The 15,159-nt window shown below is 43.9% G+C and overlaps 1 protein-coding gene across 8 annotated transcripts in view; it reads right to left on the reverse strand.

The window, feature by feature from the left end:
• Positions 1 to 7,030: 7,030 nt before the first annotated feature.
• The window catches only part of LOC109881588 (plasma membrane calcium-transporting ATPase 2), a 247,987-nt gene continuing 239,858 nt past the window's right edge, over positions 7,031 to 15,159 (reverse strand). For 5 of the 8 annotated variants that reach the window (XM_031828360.1, XM_031827317.1, XM_031830468.1 and 2 more), the window contains one exon: positions 7,031 to 9,954. In XM_031828360.1, the coding sequence (XP_031684220.1) occupies positions 9,625 to 9,954 (330 nt within the window). In that variant the 3' untranslated portion in view covers positions 7,031 to 9,624. The remainder of the gene's footprint in view (positions 9,955 to 15,159) is intronic. The other 3 variants (XM_031828767.1, XM_031830075.1, XM_031829664.1) reach the window with 3 other exon arrangements.

The following is a 15,159-nucleotide window of genomic DNA, read 5'->3' on the forward strand; positions in this document are numbered from 1 at the left end:
CATCACATGACACGGGTCATAGCATCATTCGGAGAACCAATCACCACACAGCGCAGACATCACATGACACGGGTCATAACATTAGTCAGAGAACCAATCACCACACAGCGCAGACATCACATGACACGGGTCATAACACCATTCTGGTTCATGCTGCTCAGGGTATTTATTTAATTATCTTTCCTTGCTCCTGTCTTGGAGTCGTGGTAACGGGGCAGTCAAGCAGCGACAAGAGTCTCAGTTCATAACTTTCGTCAAGCTAGAAAATAATTTACTCCCCTTTTTTAACTAATCACAAACATTCCAGAAACACACTCGGGGGGGTAACAATCAGAATTACATTTTGCATAGTAGTAAATTAGCAAAGACATTGAGTTTTTTATTTACAATTATTATATAGATTTTTAAAAATGTAATCATGAAAACAAGAAGTCGGATGATAGAGAATACTATTGACATCCATCAATGAGCTGGTAGGCCACATTTCACCGTTGGCATTTCAACGTCTTCTTTGTTCCACAACATGCATGCTGCTAAGTACAGTATATAGAGGTGAAATATTGCAATAAGCATGATAATTCATAGGATACATCATTATTAAAGGTTAGTTTCAATACTGTTGTCGACAGTTGGATGGGTTAGTGTAGCATGGTGGGATTTGACCAACAGCTTAGAGATGCTGTGTAGCATGGTGGGATTTGACCAACAGCTTAGAGATGCTGTGTAGCATGGTGGGATTTGACCAACAGCTTAGAGATGCTGTGTAGCATGGTGGGATTTGACCAACCACTTAGAGATGCTGTGTAGCATGGTGTGATTTGACCAACAGCTTAGAGATGCTGTGTAGCATGGTGTGATTTGACCAACAGCTTAGAGATGCTGTGTAGCATGGTGGGATTTGACCAACAGCTTAGAGATGCTGTGTAGCATGGTGTGATTCAACCAACAGCTTAGAGATGCTGTGTAGCATGGTGTGATTTGACCAACAGCTTAGAGATGCTGTGTAGCATGGTGTGATTTGACCAACAGCTTGGAGATGCTGTGTAGCATGGTGGGATTTGACCAACAGCTTGGAGATGCTGTGTATTATGGTGGGATTTGACCAACAGCTTAGAGATGCTGTGTAGCATGGTGTGATTCAACCAACAGCTTAGAGATGCTGTGTAGCATGGTGTGATTTGACCAACGGCTTAGTGATGCTGTGTAGCATGGTGTGATTTGACCAACAGCTTAGAGATGCTGTGTAGCATGGTGTGATTTGACCAACAGCTTGGAGATGCTGTGTAGCATGGTGGGATTTGACCAACAGCTTGGAGATGCTGTGTATTATGGTGGGATTTGACCAACAGCTTAGAGATGCTGTGTAGCATGGTGTGATTCAACCAACAGCTTAGAGATGCTGTGTAGCATGGTGTGATTCAACCAACAGCTTAGAGATGCTGTGTAGCATGGTGTGATTTGACCAACGGCTTGTGATGCTGTGTAGCATGGTGTGATTTGACCAACAGCTTAGAGATGCTGTGTAGCATGGTGTGATTTGACCAACAGCTTAGAGATCAGGACCCCCCCCCCCCCCTAGGATTATCATCTAGGATCATGCCCCCGTAGTATCAGTTTGACCTTTTAAATGACCGTGAATAAGAGACAGGGACATGATCCTAGATCAGCACTCGAAAACAAATCATGAATACAAGCCCTGATTGGTAATGACGTCTGTTATAGAGTTATTTAGTAGCGTTTAGTAGAACACAGCCCACTAGCCTGAACGGATCCTCTTAGGAGACATTCCTCTGTGTATTAGTAGAAAACTCTACTAATCACTGCGGCATCTTAGAGCTGAATGGATAGAGCTGAATGGATAGAGCTGAATGGATAGAGCTGAATGGATAGAGCTGAATGGATAGAGCTGAATGTATAGATGGGAGAATGGTGAACCTTCGGTTGAAGTTCTTTTGATGTAAATTGTTTTACAGAAAAACATCAAGGTTTAAAAAAAAATAACTCAAGCAAATTTAGAAGTCAAGATAAACATTTCTGAATGAAAAAATAATCATATGAAAAATGGTCCTTCTTCAACAGGCCCGAGTTTAACCTAAACCTTGGTGCACTCTCTCCTGATCTGATGGCAGAAGGGGTTTAACCTAAACCTTGGTGCACTCTCTCCTGATCTGATGGCAGAAGGGGTTTAACCTAAACCTTGGTGCACTCTCTCCTGATCTGATGGCAGAAGGGGTTTAACCTAAACCTTGGTGCACTCTCTCCTGATCTGATGGCAGAAGGGGTTTAACCTAAACCTTGGTGCACTCTCTCCTGATCTGATGGCAGAAGGGGTTTAACCTAAACCTTGGTGCACTCTCTCCTGATCTGATGGCAGAAGGGGTTTAACCTAAACCTTGGTGCACTCTCTCCTGATCTGATGGCAGAAGGGGTTTAACCTAAACCTTGGTGCACTCTCTCCTGATCTGATGGCAGAAGGAGTTTAACCTAAACCTTGGTGCACTCTCTCCTGATCTGATGGCAGAAGGGGTTTAACCTAAACCTTGGTGCACTCTCTCCTGATCTGATGGCAGAAGGGGTTTAACCTAAACCTTGGTGCACTCTCTCCTGATCTGATGGCAGAAGGGGTTTAACCTAAACCTTGGTGCACTCTCTCCTGATCTGATGGCAGAAGGGGTTTAACCTAAACCTTGGTGCACTCTCTCCTGATCTGATGGCAGAAGGGGTTTAACCTAAACCTTGGTGCACTCTCTCCTGATCTGATGGCAGAAGGGGTTTAACCTAAACCTTGGTGCACTCTCTCCTGATCTGATGGCAGAAGGGGTTTAACCTAAACCTTGGTGCACTCTCTCCTGATCTGATGGCAGAAGGGGTTTAACCTAAACCTTGGTGCACTCTCTCCTGATCTGATGGCAGAAGGGGTTTAACCTAAACCTTGGTGCACTCTCTCCTGATCTGATGGCAGAAGGGGTTTAACCTAAACCTTGGTGCACTCTCTCCTGATCTGATGGCAGAAGGGGTTTAACCTAAACCTTGGTGCACTCTCTCCTGATCTGATGGCAGAAGGGGTTTAACCTAAACCTTGGTGCACTCTCTCCTGATCTGATGGCAGAAGGGGTTTAACCTAAACCTTGGTGCACTCTCTCCTGATCTGATGGCAGAAGGGGTTTAACCTAAACCTTGGTGCACTCTCTCCTGATCTGATGGCAGAAGGGGTTTAACCTAAACCTTGGTGCACTCTCTCCTGATCTGATGGCAGAAGGGGTTTAACCTAAACCTTGGTGCACTCTCTCCTGATCTGATGGCAGAAGGGGTTTAACCTAAACCTTGGTGCACTCTCTCCTGATCTGATGGCAGAAGGGGTTTAACCTAAACCTTGGTGCACTCTCTCCTGATCTGATGGCAGAAGGGGTTTAACCTAAACCTTGGTGCACTCTCTCCTGATCTGATGGCAGAAGGGGTTTAACCTAAACCTTGGTGCACTCTCTCCTGATCTGATGGCAGAAGGAGTTTAACCTAAACCTTGGTGCACTCTCTCCTGATCTGATGGCAGAAGGGGTTTAACCTAAACCTTGGTGCACTCTCTCCTGATCTGATGGCAGAAGGGGTTTAACCTAAACCTTGGTGCACTCTCTCCTGATCTGATGGCAGAAGGGGTTTAACCTAAACCTTGGTGCACTCTCTCCTGATCTGATGGCAGAAGGGGTTTAACCTAAACCTTGGTGCACTCTCTCCTGATCTGATGGCAGAAGGGGTTTAACCTAAACCTTGGTGCACTCTCTCCTGATCTGATGGCAGAAGGGGTTTAACCTAAACCTTGGTGCACTCTCTCCTGATCTGATGGCAGAAGGGGTTTAACCTAAACCTTGGTGCACTCTCTCCTGATCTGATGGCAGAAGGGGTTTAACCTAAACCTTGGTGCACTCTCTCCTGATCTGATGGCAGAAGGGGTTTAACCTAAACCTTGGTGCACTCTCTCCTGATCTGATGGCAGAAGGGGTTTAACCTAAACCTTGGTGCACTCTCTCCTGATCTGATGGCAGAAGGGGTTTAACCTAAACCTTGGTGCACTCTCTCCTGATCTGATGGCAGAAGGGGTTTAACCTAAACCTTGGTGCACTCTCTCCTGATCTGATGGCAGAAGGGGTTTAACCTAAACCTTGGTGCACTCTCTCCTGATCTGATGGCAGAAGGGGTTTAACCTAAACCTTGGTGCACTCTCTCCTGATCTGATGGCAGAAGGGGTTTAACCTAAACCTTGGTGCACTCTCTCCTGATCTGATGGCAGAAGGGGTTTAACCTAAACCTTGGTGCACTCTCTCCTGATCTGATGGCAGAAGGGGTTTAACCTAAACCTTGGTGCACTCTCTCCTGATCTGATGGCAGAAGGGGTTTAACCTAAACCTTGGTGCACTCTCTCCTGATCTGATGGCAGAAGGGGTTTAACCTAAACCTTGGTGCACTCTCTCCTGATCTGATGGCAGAAGGGGTTTAACCTAAACCTTGGTGCACTCTCTCCTGATCTGATGGCAGAAGGAGTTTAACCTAAACCTTGGTGCACTCTCTCCTGATCTGATGGCAGAAGGGGTTTAACCTAAACCTTGGTGCACTCTCTCCTGATCTGATGGCAGAAGGGGTTTAACCTAAACCTTGGTGCACTCTCTCCTGATCTGATGGCAGAAGGGGTTTAACCTAAACCTTGGTGCACTCTCTCCTGATCTGATGGCAGAAGGGGTTTAACCTAAACCTTGGTGCACTCTCTCCTGATCTGATGGCAGAAGGGGTTTAACCTAAACCTTGGTGCACTCTCTCCTGATCTGATGGCAGAAGGGGTTTAACCTAAACCTTGGTGCACTCTCTCCTGATCTGATGGCAGAAGGGGTTTAACCTAAACCTTGGTGCACTCTCTCCTGATCTGATGGCAGAAGGGGTTTAACCTAAACCTTGGTGCACTCTCTCCTGATCTGATGGCAGAAGGGGTTTAACCTAAACCTTGGTGCACTCTCTCCTGATCTGATGGCAGAAGGGGTTTAACCTAAACCTTGGTGCACTCTCTCCTGATCTGATGGCAGAAGGAGTTTAACCTAAACCTTGGTGCACTCTCTCCTGATCTGATGGCAGAAGGGGTTTAACCTAAACCTTGGTGCACTCTCTCCTGATCTGATGGCAGAAGGGGTTTAACCTAAACCTTGGTGCACTCTCTCCTGATCTGATGGCAGAAGGGGTTTAACCTAAACCTTGGTGCACTCTCTCCTGATCTGATGGCAGAAGGGGTTTAACCTAAACCTTGGTGCACTCTCTCCTGATCTGATGGCAGAAGGGGTTTAACCTAAACCTTGGTGCACTCTCTCCTGATCTGATGGCAGAAGGGGTTTAACCTAAACCTTGGTGCACTCTCTCCTGATCTGATGGCAGAAGGGGTTTAACCTAAACCTTGGTGCACTCTCTCCTGATCTGATGGCAGAAGGGGTTTAACCTAAACCTTGGTGCACTCTCTCCTGATCTGATGGCAGAAGGGGTTTAACCTAAACCTTGGTGCACTCTCTCCTGATCTGATGGCAGAAGGGGTTTAACCTAAACCTTGGTGCACTCTCTCCTGATCTGATGGCAGAAGGGGTTTAACCTAAACCTTGGTGCACTCTCTCCTGATCTGATGGCAGAAGGGGTTTAACCTAAACCTTGGTGCACTCTCTCCTGATCTGATGGCAGAAGGGGTTTAACCTAAACCTTGGTGCACTCTCTCCTGATCTGATGGCAGAAGGGGTTTAACCTAAACCTTGGTGCACTCTCTCCTGATCTGATGGCAGAAGGGGTTTAACCTAAACCTTGGTGCACTCTCTCCTGATCTGATGGCAGAAGGAGTTTAACCTAAACCTTGGTGCACTCTCTCCTGATCTGATGGCAGAAGGAGTTTAACCTAAACCTTGGTGCACTCTCTCCTGATCTGATGGCAGAAGGGGTTTAACCTAAACCTTGGTGCACTCTCTCCTGATCTGATGGCAGAAGGGGTTTAACCTAAACCTTGGTGCACTCTCTCCTGATCTGATGGCAGAAGGGGTTTAACCTAAACCTTGGTGCACTCTCTCCTGATCTGATGGCAGAAGGGGTTTAACCTAAACCTTGGTGCACTCTCTCCTGATCTGATGGCAGAAGGGGTTTAACCTAAACCTTGGTGCACTCTCTCCTGATCTGATGGCAGAAGGGGTTTAACCTAAACCTTGGTGCACTCTCTCCTGATCTGATGGCAGAAGGGGTTTAACCTAAACCTTGGTGCACTCTCTCCTGATCTGATGGCAGAAGGGGTTTAACCTAAACCTTGGTGCACTCTCTCCTGATCTGATGGCAGAAGGGGTTTAACCTAAACCTTGGTGCACTCTCTCCTGATCTGATGGCAGAAGGGGTTTAACCTAAACCTTGGTGCACTCTCTCCTGATCTGATGGCAGAAGGGGTTTAACCTAAACCTTGGTGCACTCTCTCCTGATCTGATGGCAGAAGGGGTTTAACCTAAACCTTGGTGCACTCTCTCCTGATCTGATGGCAGAAGGGGTTTAACCTAAACCTTGGTGCACTCTCTCCTGATCTGATGGCAGAAGGAGTTTAACCTAAACCTTGGTGCACTCTCTCCTGATCTGATGGCAGAAGGGGTTTAACCTAAACCTTGGTGCACTCTCTCCTGATCTGATGGCAGAAGGGGTTTAACCTAAACCTTGGTGCACTCTCTCCTGATCTGATGGCAGAAGGGGTTTAACCTAAACCTTGGTGCACTCTCTCCTGATCTGATGGCAGAAGGGGTTTAACCTAAACCTTGGTGCACTCTCTCCTGATCTGATGGCAGAAGGGGTTTAACCTAAACCTTGGTGCACTCTCTCCTGATCTGATGGCAGAAGGGGTTTAACCTAAACCTTGGTGCACTCTCTCCTGATCTGATGGCAGAAGGGGTTTAACCTAAACCTTGGTGCACTCTCTCCTGATCTGATGGCAGAAGGGGTTTAACCTAAACCTTGGTGCACTCTCTCCTGATCTGATGGCAGAAGGGGTTTAACCTAAACCTTGGTGCACTCTCTCCTGATCTGATGGCAGATTTAATAATAAAATGAACAGGAAGGAAAAGAGAAATCAGATCAAGATATAATTACCAAAAGACTCATTCAGAGGAGAACAATTGGATTGGTTCAACTTGCTTATTACATCATGCTTTTCAATGACGTATAGAAATATAACGATAACTCAATAGATTTGGTCTGAGCCGCTATTATCGACATCTCAAAGCCTTTTGGATGGATAGCAAAATGATGTGTCCCTTCCTGCTTTGGTCTTGCTCTCTGCTTCCTCCTTTCTTAAAAGCACAATAAATAGTTATAACAACTAGTGAATACTTTTTAAGATGCTAGAGTATATACTTGGTTGAAGGCAGGAAGACAAGCTTGGTTAAAACACTCAGAAACACAAGTAACAGTACAGTGAGGTTCCAGAACTTCATCCAGGTCGGGGTTCTATTTTTCTTCTTCTTTTGTTCCACGTTTTTAAAAACAGTCAAAAGCATAATTCCATTTTATTGTTGGTTTTTTTGTTGCTCAAAACGCCAACCATTTTTGGATAGCTGTGTGTTTCTTTCTTTTTGTAGGAAAACAAGAAATCAATCAAATTAAAATGAAAGAAATCAACACAATATATCACAAGATTTTTAAAACAACTTTTAGATTTTTTTCCATACAGATAAACCAAATAGACCTTAGTTTGCAATTTCTAATATAAATCCATTGCAGTCTTTCACGGTCACACAAAAATGAAAACATTTCCCTTAAAACAAGTAGATTTTAAATAGAAGACATGTCTGTTATAGAAGGACTGTTCACCCTCTCAGTCTCAACTTTTAAGCTTTTGAATGAACAATAACAAAAATAAGAGAAATAGTAATTAAAGAAATAAACCTTTCGTCTTATTCAGATCTCTGTGTGGAAACGAAGGAAGCCGTTCAGAGTTCATCCTAACGATCATATAATAACACAATGCCACATGAATATATATATATATATATATACCATTATATTTTGGTTTTCTTTTGTTATCCTCTAAAATTATCTACAATATTTGACAAGATAGCAGGCAAGTTCAGTACACAGTATGTTATAAACACCAACGAGCAGAACTCAAAACAACTTGAGTTTTTCCTCAACTACATCTGCTGAATGGTTTGAAACCCTACAAATTTACCAGGAAGTATCTACAGGTGTTGTAAACAAATGACATTCTCTTTAGGACATAAATAAGTTAAAACAGTTAGAACCATTAAAGAAGAAGCAACATGCCAACAAACAAAGATAAACTCTTTATATATATGTATATATACTATCTTTAAGAAATAATATTTATTTATGGGTTCCTCTTTTCCAACAGGTGCAAATCTACTGTGCAAGTTGAGCCCTACAAACTTGATCTCATTTATAAATACATCTTTACACTTAAGCACATGCCACACAGGGAACTCACAGACCGGTGAATCGGTTGTCTTTAAAGTAGCAGTCCACAGCACTTCCTACCGACCCACCCAATCAAATCATTCAACAAAAATGTTTTGAAAACAATTTAAATAAAAACGTTGGGTAAAGTACATTCATGCAGGAGCGATAAAAATGTTTTTATGTAATTCAAACTATTATCAATATAGTCATTGTTATTGTGGAGTAAGGTTGTGTTTAGATATAGTCATTGTTATTGTGGAGTAAGGTTATGTTTAGATATAGTCATTGTTAGTGTGGAGTAAGGTTAGGTTTAGATATAGTCATTGTTATTGTGGAGTAAGGTTAGGTTTAGATATAGTCATTGTTATTGTGGAGTAAGGTTAGGTTTAGATATAGTCATTGTTATTGTGGTGTAAGGTTAGGTTAGACTGGTTTTCACTCCTCCAAGGTCTTTCTGGTTCTCTACTTTACTGCTGCTAGAAACATGGTTCAGTCAGTCAGCAGTGCGCACACACACACACACACACACAGTACACACATACATACCGTACAGACACGCACACACACACTCAGGTCATGTGCGTTGGCTTTGTTGCCCTTTCTGATTGTATAGCTGTAGTAGTATGCTTTCTCCAGGTACAGCAGAGACAGGAGACAGGAAACATCAGGAGACATCAGGAGACAGCAGGAGACATCAGGAGACAAGAGACAGGAGACACCAGGAGACAGGAGACAGCAGGAGACAGGAGACAGGAAACATCAGGAGACATCAGGAGACAGCAGGAGACAGCAGGAGACAGCAGGAGACATCAGGAGACAACAGGAGACAGCAGGAGACAGCAGGAGACAGCAGGAGACATCAGGAGACAACAGGAGACAGCAGGAGACAGCAGGAGACAGCGGGAGACAGCAGGAGACATCAGGAGATAGAGGAAGGTATCCAAACTGCAGACCAATGATGTCTCCATGAGACTGCAAGACGGAAGTCTCCAAACTGCAGTGTGGGAGCCACCAGGCTGCAGTAGGTAAGTTCTCTACCAGGCCTGAAGACAAAGGTTTCCAGTGGGGAGCTGTCAGAGGGACACTGCTCTGTCAGAGGGACACTGCTCTGCCAGAGGGACATCTCCAAACCTGCAGAGGTCTCCACCAGCCAGCTGCAGGCCACTAGAGAGAGGTCTCCAGACTGTGCAGTGGGCTGGCTGGGCCGGAGGATGCAGCTGATTTACTGGTGGTGTCGATGGTGAGGTTGATGCCACTGTCGACGGCGTTGTTGTTCTTGTTGGGGGACTGGGGCTGGCTGCCTGTCTGGGGCTGGTGGGTGTTCCTCAGCGATGGGTCCTCCTCTAAGTCAGTGTCATCAATCAGGGGGATGTGGGGGGTGGAGTCCTCTATCCTAAACTCTGGGTGGGTCATGAAGTTGTGGATGGACGGTCTGGAGTCTGGTTTCTCAAGGCCTTCGTAGAGAGAGCTACGGAATGCGTTCACGACCCGAATCTGTGTGTAGGGGGGTGGGGGGGGGGGGGGGGACACACACATGAGAGCAAATAAGAACCGTCAGGAAAGATAGTCAGCTGAGGCAGGTAGTGATAGAGAACCCTCTGAGATAGACAGATGGACAGATAGAGAGTGATGAGAGGCAGAGGAGTGGAACACTGCAGTCCATGTTCAACTCGCTCATTTGGATCAAAACACTGGGAAGTAAAAAAATAAAAATAAAAAATAAATACACAAATATAAAGGCAACACTCATTATATGTTTACGTTAGGATCCAATGTCCGATATACCTATAAAGAGATAAGACACGTTAATACAAATAAATATAAAGACAAATGAAAAAAAACCACATGCAAGTTACAGAAGTCTGGTAACGGTAGGAGGAAAAAGTTAAGAGTTCAGAGAGACGTACCAGGACAAGGATGGGTAGACATCCATTGAGACTGTGAATGGATGACGAACATAAACATACAGGACGAAATAGGCCCAGGTTTATGTGGTGGGGGGGGGGGGGGGGGGGGATAGATGAGGTGCCTTGTAAAGCGTAATAGTTTTACAACAAAACAAGACAATGGAAGCAGACCAGACGAGGAGTTTCAACCGTCGAGACAACCAACAGGACAAGGTGGAACATGCAACGGGGACAACACCGTGTAGTTATGCTGCTGTCTGCACACGGGGATGACAGAACAGAACACAGACGACTAGCTGTACAACGAGATAATACTGGTCTGTTTCTCTGAGCTTAACTCCATGCATGGCTGAGTAGACAGTCAAGTATAGGATCCATAGTAGCGCTGTTTAGTCACTGTTGTTGTTACGATTCTTATTGGACAAAATACCTATCAAAACATTACATAGTAGTATCTACCTTAAAATATACTCAACACTGAACGAAAATATAAAACGCAACATGTAAAATTGTTGGTCCCATATTTCATCGGCTGAAATGAAAGATCCCAGAAATGTTCAATTTTAATAAAAAATGAAATCTTATTTCTCTCAACTTTAGTGCATAAATAACGTCTCTCTGTTAATGGGCATTTCCCATTTGACAAGATAATCAATCTACCTGATAGCTGTGGTATATCGAGAAGCTGATTAAACAGCATGATCGTTACACAGGTGCACCTTGTGCTGGGTAAAATAAAAGGCCACTAAAATGTTCCGTTGAAATAGATGTTTCTAGTTTTGGGAGAACGTTCAATTGGCATGCTGACTGCAGGAATATCCACCACAGCTGTTGCCAGATAATTGAATGTTAATTTCTCTATCATAAGCCGCCGCCAACATCGTTTTAGAGAATTAGCCAGTACGTCCAACCGGCCTCACAACTGCAGACCACATGTAACCACAAAACCGTACAACATCCACACCAGGCTTCTTCACCTGCGACATTGTCTGAGACCAGCCACCTGAACAGTTGATGAAGCTATGGGTTTGCACAACCAAATAATTTCTGCACAAACTGTCAGAAACCGTCTCAGGAAAGTTCATCTGCATGATCGTCGTCCTCACCAGGGTCTTAACCTGACTGCAGTTTGGCGTCGTAACAGATTTCAGTGGGAAAAATGCTCACCTTCGATGGCCACTGACACGCTGGAGAAGTGTGCTCTTCACGGATGAATCCCGGTTTCAACCGTACCGGGCAGATGGCAGACAGCGTGTATGGCTTCATGTGGCCTTCACCTCATGTTTCAGCATGATAATACACGGCCCCATGTCACTAGGATCTGGACATAATTCCTGAAAGCTGAAAATGTCCCAGTTCTTCCATGGCCTGCATACTCAACAGACATGTCACCCATTGAGCATGTTTGGGATGCTCTGGATTGATGTGTACGACAGCGTGTTCCAGTTCCTGCCAACATCCAGCAACTTCACACAGCCATTGAATATTCCTTATATGAACTGTAACTCAGGAACATCTTTGAAATGGCTGCATTTTGCATGTATATTTTTGTTCAGTGTAGTTAGATATATGGATTTATTTTCAAAATAATTGTACAACCTTTGAAACTTTTTGAAGATTTCAGAGTATTTTATAAAGATGTGCATTATTACAAAATCTCTTTTATATATGAGCCCTGTGTATAAACAATTAAACACATACATCAAAATACAAAAAAACATAATACTATTTTAATATTTAGTCGGAAGAATCAAATGTTTTATTGTCACATCACAGTGTAATGTGTTGTTTTACAGGGTCAGTCATAGTAGTATGATAGGTGTTGTTTTACAGGGTCAGTCATAGTAGTATGATAGGTGTTGTTTTACAGGGTCAGTCATAGTAGTATGATAGGTGTTGTTTTACAGGGTCAGTCATAGTAGTATGATAGGTGTTGTTTTACAGGGTCAGTCCCAGTAGTATGATAGGTGTTGTTTTACAGGGTCAGTCCCAGTAGTATGATAGGTGTTGTTTTACAGGGTCAGTCATAGTAGTATGATAGGTGTTGTTTTACAGGGTCAGTCATAGTAGTATGATAGGTGTTGTTTTACAGGGTCAGTCCCAGTAGTATGATAGGTGTTGTTTTACAGGGTCAGTCCCAGTAGTATGATAGGTGTTGTTTTACAGGGTCAGTCCCAGTAGTATGATAGGTGTTGTTTTACAGGGTCAGTCCCAGTAGTATGATAGGTGTTGTTTTACAGGGTCAGTCCCAGTAGTATGATAGGTGTTTTTTTACAGGGTCAGTCCCAGTAGTATGATAGGTGTTGTTTTACAGGGTCAGTCATAGTAGTATGATAGGTGTTGTTTTACAGGGTCAGTCCCAGTAGTATGATAGGTGTTGTTTTACAGGGTCAGTCCCAGTAGTATGATAGGTGTTGTTTTACAGGGTCAGTCATAGTAGTATGATAGGTGTTGTTTTACAGGGTCAGTCATAGTAGTATGATAGGTGTTGTTTTACAGGGTCAGTCCCAGTAGTATGATAGGTGTTGTTTTACAGGGTCAGTCCCAGTAGTATGATAGGTGTTGTTTTACAGGGTCAGTCCCAGTAGTATGATAGGTGTTGTTTTACAGGGTCAGTCCCAGTAGTATGATAGGTGTTGTTTTACAGGGTCAGTCCCAGTAGTATGATAGGTGTTTTTTTACAGGGTCAGTCCCAGTAGTATGATAGGTGTTGTTTTACAGGGTCAGTCATAGTAGTATGATAGGTGTTGTTTTACAGGGTCAGTCATAGTAGTATGATAGGTGTTGTTTTACAGGGTCAGTCCCAGTAGTATGATAGGTGTTGTTTTACAGGGTCAGTCCCAGTAGTATGATAGGTGTTTTTTTACAGGGTCAGTCATAGTAGTATGATAGGTGTTGTTTTACAGGGTCAGTCATAGTAATATGATAGGTGTTGTTGTACAGGGTCAGTCATAGTAGTATGATAGGTGTGGTTTTACAGGGTCAGTCCCAGTAGTATGATAGGTGTTGTTTTACAGGGTCAGTCCCAGTAGTATGATAGGTGTTGTTTTACAGGGTCAGTCATAGTAGTATGATAGGTGTTGTTTTACAGGGTCAGTCATAGTAGTATGATAGGTGTTGTTTTACAGGGTCAGTCATAGTAGTATGATAGGTGTTGTTTTACAGGGTCAGTCCCAGTAGTATGATAGGTGTTGTTTTACAGGGTCAGTCCCAGTAGTATGATAGGTGTTGTTTTACAGGGTCAGTCATAGTAGTATGATAGGTGTTGTTTTACAGGGTCAGTCATAGTAGTATGATAGGTGTTGTTTTACAGGGTCAGTCATAGTAGTATGATAGGTGTTGTTTTACAGGGTCAGTCATAGTAGTATGATAGGTGTTGTTTTACAGGGTCAGTCATAGTAGTATCATAGGTGTTGTTTTACAGGGTCAGTCATAGTAGTATGATAGGTGTTGTTTTACAGGGTCAGTTCCAGTAGTATGATAGGTGTTGTTTTACAGGGTCAGTCATAGTAGTATGATAGGTGTTGTTTTACAGGGTCAGTCATAGTAGTATGATAGGTGTTGTTTTACAGGGTCAGTCCCAGTAGTATGATAGGTGTTGTTTTACAGGGTCAGTCATAGTAGTATGATAGGTGTTGTTTTACAGGGTCAGTAGTATGATAGGTGTTGTTTTACAGGGTCAGTCATAGTAGTATGATAGGTGTTGTTGTACAGGGTCAGTCATAGTAATATGATAGGTGTTGTTTTACAGGGTCAGTCATAGTAGTATGATAGGTGTTGTTTTACAGGGTCAGTCATAGTAGTATGATAGGTGCAGTGTAATGTGTTGTTTTACAAGGTCAGTCATGGTAGTATGATAGGTGTTGTTGTACAGGGTCAGTCATAGTAATATGATAGGTGTTGTTGTACAGGGTCAGTCATAGTAGTATGATAGGTGTGGTTTTACAGGGTCAGTCATGGTAGTACGGGACCCCTGGAGAAAATTAGGCTTGAGGGAATTGACAGATTTTCACATCGGGTATTTGAACCAGCGCCCTTTCGGTTACTGACCCACCACTCTAACCACTAGTCTATCTGACCATACCAGTTACTGACCCACCACTCTAACCACTAGTCTATCTGACCATACCAGTTACTGACCCACCACTCTAACCACTAGTCTACCTGACCCACCACTCTAACCACTAGTCTATCTGACCATACCAGTTACTGACCCACAACTCTAACCACTAGTCTACCTGACCCACCACTCTAACCACTAGACTACCTGACCATACCAGTTACTGACCCACCACTCTAACCACTAGTCTATCTGACCATACCAGTTACTGACCCACCACTCTAACCACTAGTCTATCTGACCATACCAGTTACTGACCCACCACTCTAACCACTAGACTACCTGACCATACCAGTTACTGATCCACCACTCTAACCACTAGTCTACCTGACCCACCACTCTAACCACTAGTCTATCTGACCATACCAGTTACTGACCCACCACTCTAACCACTAGTCTACCTGACCCACCACTCTAACCACTAGTCTATCTGACCATACCAGTTACTGACCCACCACTCTAACCACTAGTCTATCTGACCATACCAGTGACTGACCCGCCACTCTAACCACTAGTCTACCTGACCCGCCACTCTAACCACTAGTCTACCTGACCCACCACTCTAACCACTAGTCTATCTGACCATACCATACCAGTTACTGACCCGCCACTTTAACCACTGGTCTACCTGACCCACCACTCTAACCACTAGACTACCTGACCCGCCACTCT

The sequence above is a fragment of the Oncorhynchus kisutch genome, linkage group LG1, assembly GCF_002021735.2.
Source record: "Oncorhynchus kisutch isolate 150728-3 linkage group LG1, Okis_V2, whole genome shotgun sequence".
In the NCBI taxonomy this organism is placed as follows: domain Eukaryota; kingdom Metazoa; phylum Chordata; class Actinopteri; order Salmoniformes; family Salmonidae; genus Oncorhynchus; species Oncorhynchus kisutch.